Raw genomic sequence first — 18,133 nt, forward strand, 5'->3', positions numbered from 1 at the left:
AATCCAAAATTTTTAGCTCTGCTGAGGAACTGTGTATTTCAAGAGCTTCAACACTTCAGTGTCACTTACCTATACAGCCTTCCCCATCTGGTCTGCGCTGATAACCAGGCCCACAGATACACATATAGGTGCCAATTAGGTTTTTGCATTCCATCTGTTTTGAGTCACAGTCGTGAATTCCTTCTTCACACTCATTCTGATCTAAAACACAAGGTTTAGACTTTATTATATACAGAGATGATCCTAGAAATTCACAGTAGTAAATTCTGACTTTGGAATCTCAATCGTAATCAAACCCTACACTTATATTTATTGTTCTAAACCAGCTATAAAATATACTAGCCTTGAGCAAATGGATTTCTCCCAAATGCCCATTTTTAGGGCAAGACAAAACCACATCATCTGATATGACCTCATTTTAGGCAGATGTATAAATTTACTGGCAGGACAGGCCTAGTACAATCAAGTGCATAACGCGAACCAAAGAATTTCATCCCAAATTCCTTCTGACTCAGTTACTTCCTGGGATTAAAACTCTGGCCCAATAGTGCAGTGAGTCAGAGCCCTGCCCCTGCAGGAACTGAAATCATTATCTCATAACAGTGAGAGTCTGGTAGGAGCTTTACCTCTGCACATTCTCCGGTCCTCCCGCAGAACGTACCCCCCGGGGCACTTGCACTCGTAGGATCCAAACGTGTTCACGCAGCGGAAAGCGCAGAGCAGGGGGTTCTGAATGCACTCATTGACATCTGCATTTGGAGTGACAAAGACCATGGGGGAAGGGAAACACTTGTGTAAAACTCAGCAGACAAGAGCACAGGTTTTAGGTACAGGCAGTACCACAGATCCCAGTTTACTGAGGACTAGATTTTAATAGCTGGGGACCCTTGGTTCTATGCTTCATGGATTTCTGTAGAGAAGCAGGCAACAGACACGCCAGGATGTTTGCCCAGCTCCCTGAAGTTTCAATAAGTTCAACAGCAAGCAGCCAATGGAAATAATTTCCAGATCCATGCTGCCAAAATACTTGCTCAGTTAAAACTGTACCTTTTCCACATCTAGGTTCTGGTTTTTTGGTTGGTTATTTAAATTCTATGTGCACTAATTCAGCTTCTTCATAAACTGAATTCCACAAAACAATATCCATACTAGAAACATTATTTTGAAGTGCATTTACATACGTCTGGACTACCTGAGTAATCACTGCTATATAGTGATGTTTATGCACTCTGCTAACTCCTCCTCTGCAATTTGAGCTTTCACCCAAATTCCACAGGGAAGTGAATGAAGCTCTAACTGTACATAAAACTAATGCAATCTGATGCAAAAACAGAAGCATTCTTTTGTATGGGCTTGCAAAGAAACAGATTGTGGCAGATAATTTAAGAACAGCTGTGTCAAGTCAGAGGACAGTGTCAGAATGTCCTAGGACATTCTCCTCTCTCTGGTTGTAACAGGAGGAGATGAATATTAAAAACCTCATACCATGTATGCAGAGAAATTTCCCCTGATACAGCCTCTCAGCTTAAGGACTCCCACAGCCAAAAGCCACAACCAAACTATCAAGCTTATTTTCCACTGATGGATTCCCACACAAATTTGTATAATCTCTTTCTGGGTCAACTTATACTTGTGGCCTCACTAATACTCTGCAGCAAAGGGTTCCACAACTTAAATAAGTACCATGCATATAAGAATGTTTGCTTTGGTTTGTCTAACATGTTCCCTCTATTTTTGGTACCTTTACCACTTGTGGCTTTATAAAATCATATGTCTCTTCAACCACATCTTCCACACTGAAAAATTCTAATTTATTTTCTGAGTGTCCCATCTATACCTCTGATCTTCCTTACTTCTCTTTGTGTATTTTCAAATTTTAGTTTTTGAAACGAGACACCAAAGCATGGAAAATATTCAACTTAGGGGTACCAAGGTAATTGTTGAGTACTGTATTTGTATTTTCTGGTCTGTTCCCTGTTTTTTCCCTAACTCACTCAAACAGCCCATTTCCTATTTTCATCATCCACAGTGAGTTTCTTCACTCAAGGACGTAGGCAAAAACTACACACAGTAAGCAGCACTTTTGGGAACTGTTCTGGAGAGACTGCACCCCAACATGCTCCTCTCTGGGCAGTCCCTTAAGTAGACACCACCTGAAAGCCTGTCCACCCCAGCTCCAGTCAGCAAAACACACTGCAGTTCAAGGTGGATACAGGAAGGAGGAGCCCATTTTCCTGTTTCAGATAAAGAGGTATTGTTCCAAGTGTCCATATCTTATTTTTAAAGCTGCTTTACTCCCCTCAACTGTTTTCAAAATCAGAAAACACAACTACAACAACAGTCCTTAACACATGGGAGTCCCACCTTCACAGGTCATCATTGGCCCAGGCTCAAATCCTTCTACACAGGTGCATTCGAAGCCTCCTATCACATTCCTGCAAGTTCCATTTCCACATGGGTTTCCAACAGCACATTCATCAGTATCTGCAAGTAGTTAGACCAAGGCAGGAATACATGGTTATACTCAACCAAAACTATATAAAATCTACGCTGTTGATGTGCAACCAGAAAAACAGAAAATGCAAGAACTCACTAAGTACTGAATTAGAACCACAGACTTCTAGGATAATTTGGGATTGCTAGAGGTTATCTGGGTCAAACACTCAGCCAGAGCAGGATCAGCTTGGAGCAGATTGCTCAGACCCTGCCCTCCAGCAGGCATGGAGACTCCATGATGTTACAATAAAACAACCCCACTGCTCCTTAATGCCATACCTAGCAACTCAGGAAAATCTTGACAATGGCAGCTGGAACAGCCGTACTTACCCACACATTCTGTTCCTTGTAGGATGTAACCATATGGACATTCACAGCGGAAAGACCCATCTGTGTTGATACACTGCCCAAATTTACAGTTATCAGGATCAAGGCACTCATCCACATCTTAACCAGAAATACAAACAACACAGTAAGTGCAACTGGCTTCATGTGCTTTTAGACTTCTCTCAAAGAACAAGTGTTCTGGCAAGAAACATTCCTGAGATCACAAAAAGTACTAATACTTAAATTCTGACACACTAGGATTAGGGCACAGAATTTGTTTTGCAGGCCAGCTTTCAGAATGCAGAAAAGAAACTGATTCTAAATGTCAGATATAAACCTCTCTGACTGGGGCTACAGGGAGAGCAGCAGATATGAAAAGCAGTAGTCATCCAGTGCTCCTTAAATGCAAACTTTTGCCAATAAGGCTGAAGTGCTGTTTGTCTTGGGAGAGAACAGAATGTACTGAAGGGATCTGGGAAACTGTGGTTTGCACTTCTGGAGGATTAAAACCATTTACTGTAAACAGGCTACACATATTGTAGAAGAAAAGACAAGTATGCTACGTGACATTAGATCCAGTCTCTAGAGCCTACATAAGTTTCCTAGCTCTAAAAGAAGTTTAATTTCTGATATTTGAGATATTCAAGCTTGAATTTGAAATCAGTATGAAAAATTGGGGAAAGAAAAAGGTATAGAAGTTTCCACAATTCATGTGGAAATAGTTGCAGAGGTGTTATTCTCAGTTGAAAGGGAGAATGGCTTATGGGTGGAAAAGGGACACTGATGCAAAAATGGCACAGTGCAGTTCAGGCACTTACCCAGTCTTGCGTCACCAGGTCCAACAAGGATGCCAATTCCAAATGGACAAATCTGTCTGAATGCCTCTGTAAAAAAACCATAAAAATCAAACCATATGTTAAATTCTATCTTGGCAATCAGAATTCCTCACAAGCTACACATAACCACTGCTACCAGTTCATCCTCCTCATGTTCAGGTCCAAAAAAAAAGCATGCACATGTATAGACTTATAATTTTATATTCATGCAAAATCTGCATGTTTGCTTTACATTTCATCCAATCTCCTCCAGGCACATATGTAAGATCCTGTGAACAATTAGCAGTATTTAACTTCCTTAAGAAACAAACTAATGCAGCATTTCTGCTTTAGAAGTATCAATAGTAGTGGCTGCGTTTTTTCTGTTGTAAAAGAAAAATTTCCTACATTTGCTGAAGAAGGCATGATTTAATCCAGACCTGGCTATCTTAAAGCTACTTCTTCTTTAGAAGATGAGAAGAAGGGCCTTGATATCCTTTGAGAGAGTTTGGACTGTGAAAAATGCATGTGCTGACACTTCAAGGAAATGCTGCAACATATGCTGTGCTTTTCAACTGACTTCAGTTCACATGGTCCACGTCAGCAGAATGAAACACGCACAGGCAATAGGCCTAGGAGGAATAGTGCAACTGGTACTTCTAATTCTTTTCTGACCTCGCCTTTTGTGAGGATTTTCTGCAAAACATCTAGATGACTAATGAATGAAATGAACTGCAATCATGTATTGCTGAAACCAGTAATGCTGTTAACCGCATTTGTCAGCATGAATTAAAGTCCGTTCAGCCAACTGCCCCACGATGCTACAGAGGCCTGTTGAGTTGCTTGATGTCAACTTACTCAGTCTTAAAAAGGATACTAACAAAGGAAAGTGTTTCTTTAGCAACAGTCCAGGGAGGCTTTCCTTCAAGGCCTGCATTTTGTTATTCCCTGCTATTTCTGCAAGTCATTCACATTGATAAGATTGAAAACTTACATTTTCTTAGTATCAATATTCAGGTGCAGATCTAGTTTAACTGTTTGGGGTTTTATTTCAATTAGATTTCATGTTTATGGCACCTCTTACTATACCTATTTACAATTAGAAGAATTCCATTTGTGTCTTGCAGGACTTGCCACTCCGAGCCTATCAAGGACCTACTTGCTGCTCTCTGTACACTGTCTGTATGTGATACCTCCACAGCAAGATACCCAGCCCGTAATCACTGTAACAAATCTATAAGCAAAAAAGGAATATATTTGATATCTGACTATCCAAGGGACATGGTTTTGAGACTGCAATGGCCTCTACTTTACACAGACCAATGACAATTACTAGGGTTAAACACCTTTAGAAAATTATTTTTTTCAGAATTCCATCTAATAAGAATCTCCAATCTCCTTTCAGTTCAGAGAGGCAGTATGGTAAGCTAGTCAATAACCCACCATCTGCTTCTTCTGGGCAGAGCTCACAGGGATCTCCCCATCCCTGCCCCTTTAAGGCACAGCAACACTCTTGTTTGGAGTGGTTTCGGGACTTCGGCACAGAACATTTTCCGTCTTCAAACTTGGTAAAGCAGTAGCTCACTCTCAGGTCTGCATAGGGGAAAAAACTTGTTATGAGCAGTTAGGGTCACTTTGGCACAATTTTCACACAGAGGTGTCAACTGCATAATTACACGATACCCCCCACCAAAACACCCAACTTCCATCTAGCTCTGTTAATAGGAACCATCGTTGTCTCTGACTGTGGAAGATTTGAGTAAGGAGGGAAGCTCTGTACCTCAGTAAAGAAAAGCTATGGGATAGTTTCCTACTTCAGTCATGAAAAAGCAAGGGTTTTTCTCTTTGGTCCAGCAGAAATCGAAGAGCTGTACTGTCCTCTTATCCTCATTCCTCTTTGAAAAAACTGAATGTTGCCTCATGAATTTATATTCTATTACTAGTAAGAATCACTCGAGTCAAGAGATTTTCATCAGCTTGCAATGACAATATTATGTAGTGCTAAAATGAGAGGCAATTTTCAACAGCCCTTTCCTTCCTCATTCTTCCAGAGGTACACACAAACAAAGCAAACTCTCCCTGTGGCACTACATTTCATTTCCTGAAGCTGGGTAACCAGGATGCTGGACAGAGCTGAGATCACAGACCACAGGCATCCAGCAGGCTGGGAGCTGACAGCTCTCTGTGCTGGCAGGGGGACAGCAGCAGGGCAGTTATGGAAGCAGCTGCTCATCCAGTTTGCCAGCTGCAGCATCAATGCTGGGCAATGTCCAGATTTTAACAAAGTCCTAGGTAACGGGAAGTTTTAAACAAAACTTTCTTTGGCCTGAGATACTTGAAAAAAGAACAGTCCTCTTTAAGGCATGGAGAGAAGCCCTTTTTGAAATTCATACACAAGTGTGCATTTTCCTCTGACATTGTGTGGAACAGTGGCCTGTGTTTAAAAAGCAGAAGATTGGGCTGCATTCTTTTTCATTATTTTTTTCTTGGTGGGTTTTTGTGATTTTTCTTCTTCTTACCTGAAGAAAAGAACACCCTGAGATTGAAGAAACTTCATTTATACAAGCTACATAAACACAGCTAAAACATGCTTTCTTGATATTGAGTGAAGTAACTGTGCCAAACTGCATGGTGGTTTGGAGATTTGGATTAATGTTTACTGCAGGTTGGATTCATTTTTACCAAAACCACAATTTCATTTAGCCTACTGTGAAGTGAAGAACTTGCTATGGTGTCAACAAGCTTCACTGTTCTATGCCAAGCAAAACTGTAGAGGTCCTTATAAAGATCTTACTCATCAGTGGTTCCCACTGTGCACAGTGTATAGGACATTTAATGCTGTATCTATTTAATCACTTCCAAAGCCTTTAAAGTAACTCACTCCCTAATTTGTTGTGCTTGTTCATTATACACAAAATAAACCAACCTGTGGCTTTTTATTACTAGATGTTCAGCTTTTAGCATCTGATCTGTGTGTTAGTGCCCATGTTTCAGCTCTGAACTGTGTATGCAGTAATCTAGAAGCCAAAAGACACTTCAGACTTCCCTAAGCAGATGGGTGCTATTTGTCCTCACAACATTGCTTGCAAATTTTTGCCAACAATCTTTTTTTCCACCCACACGTTTGCAGAGAGGATCAGCACATAACAAGTGTTATGGTGAGTATTGTAAGTGCTAAGGACAGCCTTAAAACTGGAAACGCTGCCTTTAGTCTCCTGCCCGTGTTTGTGCTCCATCTCTGTGTCATGTTGCTGTCTACAAAGAGTCCAGGTAGCCCCAATATTTCTTCCAGGGGGGCAAGAAAGGATTTCAGGACAACATAATTTCTTTGTGTAACCTGTGCATTTAACATTATCTTCGCCCCTTTTATTGCAATGTTCTGTTTAATGACAAACAGATGTTAGGGCAAGACAGAACCTGGCCCCAGCCACAGAATTATCATGTTTTCCCTATGAAAAACACTGTTTGAGTCCAGAGTCTTCTTGCTGTATTAGAAACAGCTCGCTACTAAGACTTTTATGAAACAGCAAACAAATTTTGAAATGCCAGAAAATAGGAATGAACTTACCTTGGCATCGCCTTCCTGTGGAAGATAATACAAAGCCTTCTGGACACAGACACTTGAAACTGCCTGGAGTGTTGCTGCATGTCCCCAGGGCACAAATTTCTGGCTGTTCCACACACTCATCAATGTCTGCAAGAAAAGTCATTAAAGAGATGAGAAATAATAATGTTTACACTGGCAGCTATACTACATAAAGTGCAATTTTACATCATCACTGCTATCTATCATATTTGACAAACAAAAAAGCCCAACAAAAAAAACCAGAAGGAGGAAGCAGTAATCCAAGTGCAAAATCCAGAGTTAGTTTTCAAATCCTCAGGCAGTGGGCAAACTTCACCAATGTACCATCAGGGAAATAGCCTGGGATTATATTTTTCTAGGGTTCAGAGCAAGTAGTTCTGGTTCAAACAAATGTTGGTGAGACCTTTTCTAGGAAGTGAGAGACTTACTAGTGGCTACAGTTCAGAAGTGTAGGCTGCCACAAAAGACTAAACATTACTCACATTTAAATGCAAGGGAAATAGGTAACAATTGTGAGCAGCTAAGAAAGAGAGAGAGAAGGATTGTTCTGTACATACCTTCACATTTGTCATTCTGCAGGATGTATCCAGGAGGACAGATGCATCTGAACGAGCCATCCAAGTTCTGACATGTGCCTGGTGAGCATTTTCCAGGCTCCAGTGCACACTCATTGATATCTAGAAGAAAAGAAAGACAATTTATTTGAGGTAATTGCTGTTATCTCAATAAACCTCTGACTGAGGCTGCTTTAATTTTGATTCCATCAAACGGAAGGTGGAACTTCTCATGAGCAGGAGAGGAGTCATCTTCCTGTGCTCTTGTCATTGTTTTCTTCTGCTAGGTACGATGATGGCAGTGTGACAGTTCTCTGAGCCTACTGCTTCACTAAGCATATCTGCTCAAGGTTTGCTGCGCTTTTTTTCAACCCTAGAAGAAAGCACTCACCAACACAAGTCCTTCCATCCAGAGCTACCTCATAGCCATCATTGCAGAGACACTGGAAGGACCCAATGGTGTTCACACACTGACCATTTCTGCAGAGCATTCCGTTTCCACTTGCACACTCGTCCACGTCTAAGAAAAACAACATTGAAAGATGTCAGAAACATCAGCAACAATGGAAACTGGGTAGGTGAGTTTTCTGCTTCCACCATATCAACAAAGTAACTGATAACACAATCCCATTTCAAAAGTGAGGGGAAATGACTATGTTATACAATTGTCAGAGCAGGAGTAAAACCCAAATGTTCCTGTATCTTGTGCCAACATTCAAGTGGCTCTAGGAAAGTGAGCAATGCGTAATCAAAGAGACTGAAGAAACAGGGTTTTGTCTTTAATCACACAGATCATGCAAAAGAGAAGATGGTAGTTATGGTACTTTTATTAGAAGTAGCAAGTCTCAGGAACACGTGCCTGCTCTCAGCACCCCTCACCTATGCAGTCGTTGTTGTGCGAGAGGATGAAGCCCAGGTTGCAGCGGCAGTTGAAGGAGCCAATGGTGTTCCTGCAGGTTCCGTTGCCACAGGCGTCTCTCTCACACTCATTAATATCTACAGAGGAACAGAGGAGAAATAATCCACTGCCAACAGACAGAATAGAAGGCAAAAAGATTGTCCTGTCTCCCAAAAAGAAAATTTTACATAGGTTTACACACTTGATATTAACATCAACAAAAATAATCAAGCGTCCAACAATCATTTACTTTACTGTGGCTCCTGTATCAGCCTTCCCAAAGTAAGTCTAAGCTATCGTTAATTGGAAGCATTCTGAAATCTCAATTTGTTCATACAACACACAGCTGACAGCTGTGAATGGGTTAAATACAAAATTCCCTTGTTAATGAAGATGACTGTTTCTGAAAAAGGTGCTTTTCTGGCAAGAAATCTACCCTTCATTCCCTCTATTACCAAGTAGGCCGTATACAACTGCTGCATTGCAATAGTAATCTACTAAATTCCTTGCCTAAAGGAATAAATGCAACAAGATGCTCCAGAAAATTCTAAGAAGAATGAAATAATTTTCTCAAAAATGAAAGCATTAGCAGTTCATTAGACAGGCTATGTAATTTTAAAGGTTCACTCTGATGAGATGGTTTTCATTCAGTATCAGCTTTTTATCATCTCTAATGGCCAGTTTTGCACCTTTGGTGGTAAATGGCTCACAATGTCAGTTATTGTAATGCAACTCCTTATTACAGAGAGGACAGACTTAGTAACTACCTTACTGGAAGCCTAAGTTCAGGTTAATTTGATATACTTGCCTATACACATTGTCCTGTCATCGTTGGTTTTGAATCCGTTGTGACAAATGCAGTAGAAACTTCCAACAGTGTCGATACACTGCCCATGGCTGCAGATATTGGGAATTTCTTGACATTCATTCCGATCTGAAAGCAAAGAGGTGCAGTGAAAGTTAAGGCTTCTAAACTACAAGGCTGGAAAGATGCATTAGCAGCAACCAAGACAGTACCCAGTGCATGGCAGGACTTAAAATAGTATTTTTAATTTATTAATGACAAAAACATTACCAAGTAAATCCCAGAAAAGGAGCTTAGTTGCATGTAAATGACCTCTTCCAGTATGAATGGACCTGAACAAAATTTAGCATAAAAATGATATTTAGCCAACTCAATTCTTGCTGGAGGGAAATCATATCACCATGGCTTTGAAAAGCAGAATTAATGGCATGAGATTGGAAAGGGTCTGAGTCTGAGGGCTCTATATTGACTGCAAGAGGTATGAAAAAGGCACATGAATTACAGTTTGCATTCTTCTCATGAAAGCACCTACTTGCATTTAACCACATTTGATTGTAGCACAAATTGTATGATCAACTCATGGAGAGAGATGGGGGGGATGAACACCACACTTTTCTCACCAGGCTTACAGGGAGATAAAAGGCACTGTGGATTTATCAACTCATCATGCAGAGATAAAACAGGTACACATACATGTGTTGCAGCATCCATGAAATGTGGTGATTCTATAAACTGGACAGAGCTCAAACAGCAAAAAGGGTAACTGCTATATGGAGTCAGGAATATTTTGTATAATTCTGCACAGAAGGGGGCAAGCTCTCCTGCCAGCATGTGATTGCTGCCTTACAATAGCAGGGCATCTCTTACACTTGTTCAACAGGCAACTGCTTCCTGCTACTCTTGTTACAAATGCTTTCAAGCAGAACCCAGGATTCTATCAATAGTAAATGAAATAAAATGTTAACAAACAGAATGTTTGCTCTCTGGCATAGTTTTTTCCACAACAAATCAGAAACATGACTCAAATGAGGTGTTTCTGTTGACCTCACCAGCACCAAGAGCTGATTTGATTCAATATGCTTCCTTCCTTCCTATACTGCAGCTCCAAAGTATTAGAACTCAGGTGCTGCCATGAGCTTTTATTAAAATTGATTAGGCTCTAGTGTTCAGTAATTTTCTTTTATATGCAATCTAAGCTGAGCAGATGCAGTTTCTCAGCAAACCGTCCCCAGGTTGTTGCAAAAGTAAGAGTCAAGTTGTTCCTAATTGCAAAGGACTTTATGTACTAAATCTGGTTTTCCTGCCTCTCTCCTGCACTGTGCTTAGCACAGGGACAACCAGCACATGCACAATCCTGACAGCCCCATCCCCAGGATCTCTGCACAGCACATGGGGCCACGAGTAACTCTGGATGGGTGTGCACTGAGGACCAAGCTCTCCCAATGTTATTGATGACACCGCTGCTAATTACAGTCTGAAGAAGGCAGAAGGAAAGCCAATGCTGCCTTAAGAACTCCCAATCTTCACAGCTCAGGAGAGCAGAGACAAAGGAAAACCTATGACTCTCTGGTGCTTTGTGGGCAAATGAATAGTGATGCCAAAAACTAGTTTATAAGAAAAATTATTTATTTTACCACAATAGAGAGCTATCTTGAAGGTAAGATAAATGCAGTGCTCCTAGTACTGTGGCTGTGATGAATCAGGTTTGATTCAACAGCACATAAACTACTCAGCTGTGATCGTTTTCCACGCAGTAGCACGGCTGATCCAATAGCGCAAGGTGCTTACCACTCTCTGCTCCCAGCAGAGTGGTTGGGAATTTCCTTCCTTTGCTGGATCACATACTTTATCAACCACTTTTATTTTTACTCTAATTGTGTAACTTTATTTTCACCAAATATAAAGTAAGAGCAAAATACAGGGAAGTATTACTGTTTGTGCCAATTCATCTCTGGAATTGTAACCCATATCAGAACCTTCCCTTGCTCTTCCTGTACTGCTGCAATGAACCCTTAACAACAATTACATTAGGAACATATTGAATATTTACATGTGCCACTGCATAGCTTAACAAAGCAAAGTTTTAGTTCTCATAGTAGTGTTCTGATTTCCCCTACACCCTTTTCCCTCAAGGGTCACATGAAACAATGAAAAACTGCACTGCGGGGAAAAGTGCACTTCCTAAAACTCAAGTACTCAGAAGCAAAAACCCAAGGAAAATGTTACCAACTTCCATTGTAATTCTTACGTTGTTCAGAAATGTATATAGTATATAATATTTACAGCAGCTTGACCCACTGCAGTTTTCAAAATCTCACCAATTCTTCAAGTAAGCAAGATAACATGAATGCCTCTCTGGACTAAGATATTATAAGAAAAAGTAAATAGATTAAAAAACTGCAGTCCCACTCAGTGAGTATTTAAAAATAATGTTATGGGGCCTGTTTAAATCTGTATAAAAGTTAGGAAATTCAACAATAAGCTTTTCAAGTTAGTTACTGCATACAGGCAAGCAGGTAAGTCTACCTTATCAGCAGAAACTCCAGCAGGAAGCAGTGAATTACTTGTAAAAATACAAGTGGAAAATAAATTGCTAAAACACATAAAGAAAATCATAATGAAAATCAGAAAATACAGAAAGGTAGTGAATCAAATGGTCTTCCCTTCCTAGACATGACAAGGGCTAAAGAAAAATGCTTGTATTTGGTGGGATAAAGTGAAAGACAAACACCTACTTAGGTTTTTAACTCCCACTTACACATCCATGGGATGGGCCTAGAATTGCCTTCATGTTTATGGGATGCCCTAAAAGACTTTAAGAAAAGAGTTCTTGAAGTTGAGATCATCTCCTGAAACACCAACTTTCTGGAGAGGAGAGATGTTTTCTCAGGCCCTTTTAAAACCCCCTCGTGCGTGCAGCCCCCGCAGGCACTCACCAGTGCAGCGCCCCGTGGACGTGAACCTGTAGCCAGGTTTGCAGTCACAGCGGTAGCTCCCAGCTGTGTTCACACACTCTGCGTTTTGCTGGCAAACTGGTCCGTTCTGGCACTCATCAATATCTGTCAAGACAAGAGAGGAATTTGATTTTTATAGTAAGCTGGCAGTGGAAAGATGTCAAAACCACATTTTTTAGCATACAGGTATTAGTAGCTTTCAATGTAAACACCACTGCAAAGCTTTAGGTAAAAAATTTGGACCAATTTTCCTTACTTCAGCTGCTGCAAAAGGAGAACTTTATCTCCCTAAAAATGTAACTGGGTTTCACTTAGAAGCAGCATACAGAAGATGCTTTTACTCAAAGCTCTCAATGCCTTGCCTGCAGCATCCGTGTTGTCAGCAGTCATAATTCACACCAGAGAATGACAGCAATTCATATGCTATCTTCAGTTTCTCCATTACAGTGACTAATACAACGTTAGGGAATGTTTAAACTGGAAATAAAAAACACATCTGTTTATATTTTTTACAAAAATACTTGTTCCATTAGAAAAAAGTACTTTGGAATTAAAAAAAAAGTGCTCATGATCTGACTCAAGAGTACGGTTTTTTTCTTGGCTTCAGTGTCAAATGTGAAAAAAAATGTTTCTTCCCATGACTGCTGACTCATGTGCCTTCAAGGCCTTAGATGTCTGACAGAAAATGTGGTATTTTCTATGCAAAAGAATTCAAAATGTCTGAATTAACACAGATATTACACTGATACCAGTATTCTCCCCTCATTAAGGATGCCTAGCAGGGCTCTGACTCGGCAGTGTCTGAGTTGCCAGCTTGTGAAACACCATTTCTCTGAATGAGAGGAGCACTCTACCTTCACAGATCAGGAGCTTGTCATTGTAGAAGAAACCCACAGGACACTCGCATCGGAAGCTGCCAACCATGTTTATACAGATCCCATTTTCACACACTCCAGGAATCTCTCTGCATTCATCAATATCTGCAAGAATAATTTTTTTTTTTAATACTTATATTGAGCACTTCATGGAATCTTCTGCTGCAGAGTATGTCCTTATGCATTTACCCTTTAAGATAATTATCAAACACACAATGCAAGCATCAGAATGTTCCCAACTGAACAGTGAGTGAGTCATTCCAAACCGTGCAAACATAGGCATTTCCCGCTTTCTCAGGTTCTGACTCTTCACTGTACTACAGGTATATCCTGCTACAGACAAACGCACAGGGCATCACATCTTTCCTCATGTCTCCCACCCACAGCCCTGATGAATCTCATCACCTTCCCAAGAGCTACAGTGGAGTCACTGGAAAGAGCCAGAGAGAGAACGGAACTGTCTTCAGTTTAATACAGGAGAGCATGACTGAATGCAAACACTTACCAGAATTAGTTTTGCACTGTTTTACCCTTGTTAATCTGAAAAGACTTTCAAGGTTTTATGTAACAGTTTCAAAGTGCCAATGACAGGTAACATCTGAAGTGCTGCCAACATGCCATTAATTAGATTGATTAAGCCAGGCAGCCAGGGCTTGCCAGTGCTTTATATACACCCCAGTTAAGTAACTGATTTTGGCAGAAAAAAACCCAGCTGCTATTACAATTATATGTCTTGCCTATTGGGTCCTTACACATCTTAATATTCTGACATGAGAGAGTTCAGAGACTCCTCCAAAGCCTCTGCCTTTAGTAAACATTGCCATATGCACTGAGGTACCCAGACATAGAATATGGTGGGAAATGATCAGCTAACAGGAGTTTCCATCAGATAATGTTGTGGCTTTGTTCATTTTTTGGGGGGTTTTTTGCTGCTGGATCCAACCCTTAATTTTCTACATTAGATTCTGTAATTTTGAGTCCTCTGACACACAGGATGAGTAAAAATAGAACTATTTCTGTTTCTGAAACAAACACCTGGAGCAACTATACAGAACTTTAACCCAAACAGAGAGTAACATCATTGGACTGCAAGCAAATATTAGAGGTACACAGAGCACTGCCCCTGCAGAAAGGGCTCTCCTTTGATCCTGTGCCTGCAGGTGTAAGGGACATGAGTAACCCCTATGCAAAGCAGCAGCCTGAGTGCTACAGCCTTGATCCCAAAGCAGCAGGGAGAGCTGTGATTTGCACAGCTGTGAGAAGCTGTGTGTGCCTCAGTCTCAGCACAGGCCTGCATGCACTGGGATGTACTGGTGGGCTCTGTGGGACAGCCCTGCTGTTTCCACTGGCTCCTGAACTGCACAGCTCCCTGCTGTGGCAGCACAGACAGAGCAGCCTGCAACACCCCTGCACACACGCAAACACCGCACTGCAGCTTTTACCTGTGCGTGTCAGCAAGACCCAAGGGCTCCCTGCTGATGCTGATGAGGGGCCCAATCAGCTCGGTAATAATTTGGACTAATGCTAATAGCCAGAAGGGGAAACTTTGCTTCCAAGAAATGACCTTGTAAATAATAAATATTGTACATTTCTGGAAACTCTTTAAAAATTACATTCCCCACTTTACTGGAATATTTCCATCTAACTAGCTAAACACTGCATCACAGCAACAGCTTCATGCTAACGCATCTGATTACTGCCTATATGCCATCTCTGTTTGTTACAGGGTACATTATCTGCTTTTCATTTGCATTTTAGTGTGAATAAAAACAAAAGGGAGTCCCTTTAGGGATTTACTCAATTCCTTGTCCTAGAATTCCTCATTCTCTCCCTCTTTTTGTTTTGCAATTTGTTACTCACGATTCAAATGTAACACACAATAACATATGTGAGAAATATTCCAGCTGAGCAGAAAAAAGGATTTTTGTGTCAAACCAATACCCAGGGGCACTGATGTGAAATGTCAGACTAAATCTTGGTTTAGTTTGAAGGAAGGACTCCCAGTTCCTCTCAGACCAAATGCTGGTTGGCCTTACTCCCAGGCCTCTCATTCCCAGTATCTGTGCCCTGCTCATGTAGGACAGATTACAGTTTCTTTGGAGCTGTGCGTCGCCTTGATTACAAGCAGCAACTATCACTGCTGCCAGCTAGGAGCAGCCAGGCAGAAAGTTTGCACTTAAGTTGGACTTAAACAGAGGGTTGAACTCCATTACACTGTTTAATTGTTATTCCTCCCATGAAAACAAAAACTGGGAAAACAAATCTCCCCTCTTCCCTGGGCAGAGGTAGCATGGAATTTAGTTCAAAACATAAATTAGAGCTCACCAACTGGTAATCCTGTATAAATGTCAATGAAGAAGCCAGGCCTTTGACTTCCGCACAGTGTGGAGAATTCATCTGCAACAGGAAAAGAAAGCAGTGATTAAAGCATTTGGAATTGATCAACAGTCTAAAATTCATCATATCCTCTGGCTGAGAAAATTCTTCTACTCTTTGAGCACCTGCAGGGCACGCAGAGGTAGGCAGCCCCTTTCCCAAACTCACCATGTGAGCTCACTTGGGTTCTCATCCAGTTGGGCTCACATGCTTATTTTGCTCTGCTTATATCTATCCCTGTGCACTACAGTGTTTGCACACAACTTCAGATCTGTCTCTAAAAACCTGAACTACAAGTTGGAAATTAATCAAGTGTCTAGAAAGCTGCTCTTGAAGCAGACCACCTCAAACCAGAGTGGGATGTCCTGCAGTCTTATCCACTGCGGAAGAGTCATGTATGCCCACACAGCTAGCAGAGAAACTCCTACATTTTACATTTAGCTGCTCAACACAGATCGTTCTCAGAGCACTCCAAGGTATCTCTCTAAGCCCATGGCTGCCACGAAGGCCCTTCATGGCAAACAGCAATTGAGGCAGAGCAGACCAGACTCCGTATTTGTTGGAGCAGTACCAATAAAATCTTGGTCAGCACCTCAACACTGGATCAACAAGCACTTGCAAAGAGATGGATTAATCAATATAGACCATGAAGTCTCTGAGACAGTGAAACTGGCACAGGGGAGGCACAACCCAGCAGCATGGACACAAACCACTCAACACATGCCCTCATTGTGACTAGGGCTGATCATCACCAGGACAAAGAAACAACTATTCCCTTCATTTTAGACAAACAAGAGCAGAAAAAGACATCTCTAATGGTGTTACACTCACTAATAGTAATTACGATGTTACCAAGGCCTTCAGACAGCTTTGCAATGCAAAAATGTACCTGTGCTCGGGATAGGACACTGTTCACAAGGCTTATTCCATGCACGCCCAATGTTGTAGGAACAGCAGCACATTTTCTTGGTCATATTGAAGAGCAGCTCACCATCACAGGTTTGATTGTCAGCATAGTAATTTCTGTAACACAGACTTCTTCTCATATCTGTGAAAATGAAGAAAACCTCAGGCCAATGCAGTAGGCAACTCTTAGGGAAGATGATCTCCCTGGCCCAAAGCACAGAGATAAAGCTTTAAAGAAATCCCAGCACATACCCATGCAGTTGTTTCCTCCATTGACTTGCATGTAATCAGGAGGACAGATGCAGGTGTAGTTCCCAACAGTATTGTAACATGTGCCTGGCCCACAAATGCCAGGTGTCTCACACTCATTCACATCTAGGAGAGAACAAACAGGCAGTGAGTGAGTGGCCACAGAAGCTTTCTTATTGTGCTTCTGAGAACAAAAATGTTTCGGTAACGCCTGAGGTAGGAAGGTACTGGTGGAGAAGAGCTGAAGGGGCTCTGAGGAAGGTCATGGTGGAGCAAAGCCACAGAGAAGGAAGCGGCAGCACAGGCGGCCATGGAAAGCCTGGCTGTGATGCAAAGGTGGAACTCTGATACATCTGTGTAGCTCAGAAACAGCAACTTGGCTTTTGCACCTGTTGCACAAAAATAGTATTTGAGGATCTCCTCCATTCTGGATTCTTGTATCTGGAAAAGAACCAAAGCAGTTCCCTGTGGAGTTCCCACTGAGCATTGCCTGACTGGGGAAAGTGAGCAACTTTCCCAACACAAGATGTCATATTTACTTGATCAAGAGAGTAAGTTTTGTTTGAAAAAATCTAACCAAAACCAAACACACCATCCCCAAAACACCTCAGTTCCCAAAAGTTAGAAAATATTTCCCCAGCCTTACAATTTTAGAGTATCTTTGACACACCACTCAGCCTCTGGTGAGCTACGTAAGCGCAATATGGATGAAGCACTTTGGTTCAGCCTTAATTTAGGGCCTGAATGTTTTGTATTTCTGCAGCGTTTTGCACATCATAGGCACTACATTAACATTATTAACAATCTGGAAGACTGAAGACAGCCTGAAGAAATTTTAGAACTTGATGGGTTACTTAAGGTTTTATATCCAGTACACCCTGAGAGGGGCACGTCATGGGACACGTACTACTGACTGTGCTATGGAAAGGAAAATGTTTTGCAGTACAACCAATATTTTCAGTTGGCCACTAGATCAGCAGGAGTAAAAAAAGCAGTGGAAAAATACATGGACACATCAGCCCACCAGATTCATGGGGAAAGTTTGTTCTTTTATCTGACTGCTTAATCACTGCCCATTAACAAACAGCTATTTTTTTATAGCCAGTTAGCAAATTTGCTTTACTTATAGAAAAAATTGTACAGTTTTCTGGTTTTGCTCAAAATATCATTTTAAACAAAATTTGCATATATTTCAACATAGTCAAAAAGGAATTGTCACACTCTCAATGCAAGACTTCAACTTGCTCAATTTTCCCACCCTAAAGCTTTACACTGCTTAGTCTGGTTATGCT

General features: G+C 41.2%; 1 protein-coding gene across 2 annotated transcripts in view; it reads right to left on the minus strand.

The window, feature by feature from the left end:
- FBN1 (fibrillin 1) overlaps positions 1–18,133 on the minus strand; it is a 145,090-nt gene that overhangs the window by 11,690 nt on the left and 115,267 nt on the right. For both annotated transcript variants that reach the window (XR_004242873.1, XM_032123291.1), the window contains exons 41-56: positions 16,845–16,967; positions 16,576–16,734; positions 15,636–15,707; positions 13,290–13,415; positions 12,418–12,540; positions 9,485–9,610; positions 8,658–8,774; positions 8,170–8,298; positions 7,782–7,901; positions 7,207–7,332; positions 5,082–5,231; positions 3,642–3,707; positions 2,827–2,943; positions 2,365–2,484; positions 627–749; positions 70–201 (exon numbers count right to left, since the gene is read on the minus strand). Coding sequence is in view for 1 of the 2 variants with exons in the window: in XM_032123291.1 (XP_031979182.1) it covers positions 70–201; positions 627–749; positions 2,365–2,484; positions 2,827–2,943; positions 3,642–3,707; positions 5,082–5,231; positions 7,207–7,332; positions 7,782–7,901; positions 8,170–8,298; positions 8,658–8,774; positions 9,485–9,610; positions 12,418–12,540; positions 13,290–13,415; positions 15,636–15,707; positions 16,576–16,734; positions 16,845–16,967 (1,929 nt within the window). In the remaining variant the exon portion in view is untranslated. The remainder of the gene's footprint in view (positions 1–69; positions 202–626; positions 750–2,364; positions 2,485–2,826; positions 2,944–3,641; positions 3,708–5,081; positions 5,232–7,206; positions 7,333–7,781; positions 7,902–8,169; positions 8,299–8,657; positions 8,775–9,484; positions 9,611–12,417; positions 12,541–13,289; positions 13,416–15,635; positions 15,708–16,575; positions 16,735–16,844; positions 16,968–18,133) is intronic.

The sequence above is a fragment of the Corvus moneduloides genome, chromosome 13 (genome assembly GCF_009650955.1).
Source record: "Corvus moneduloides isolate bCorMon1 chromosome 13, bCorMon1.pri, whole genome shotgun sequence".
NCBI classification, from domain to species: domain Eukaryota; kingdom Metazoa; phylum Chordata; class Aves; order Passeriformes; family Corvidae; genus Corvus; species Corvus moneduloides.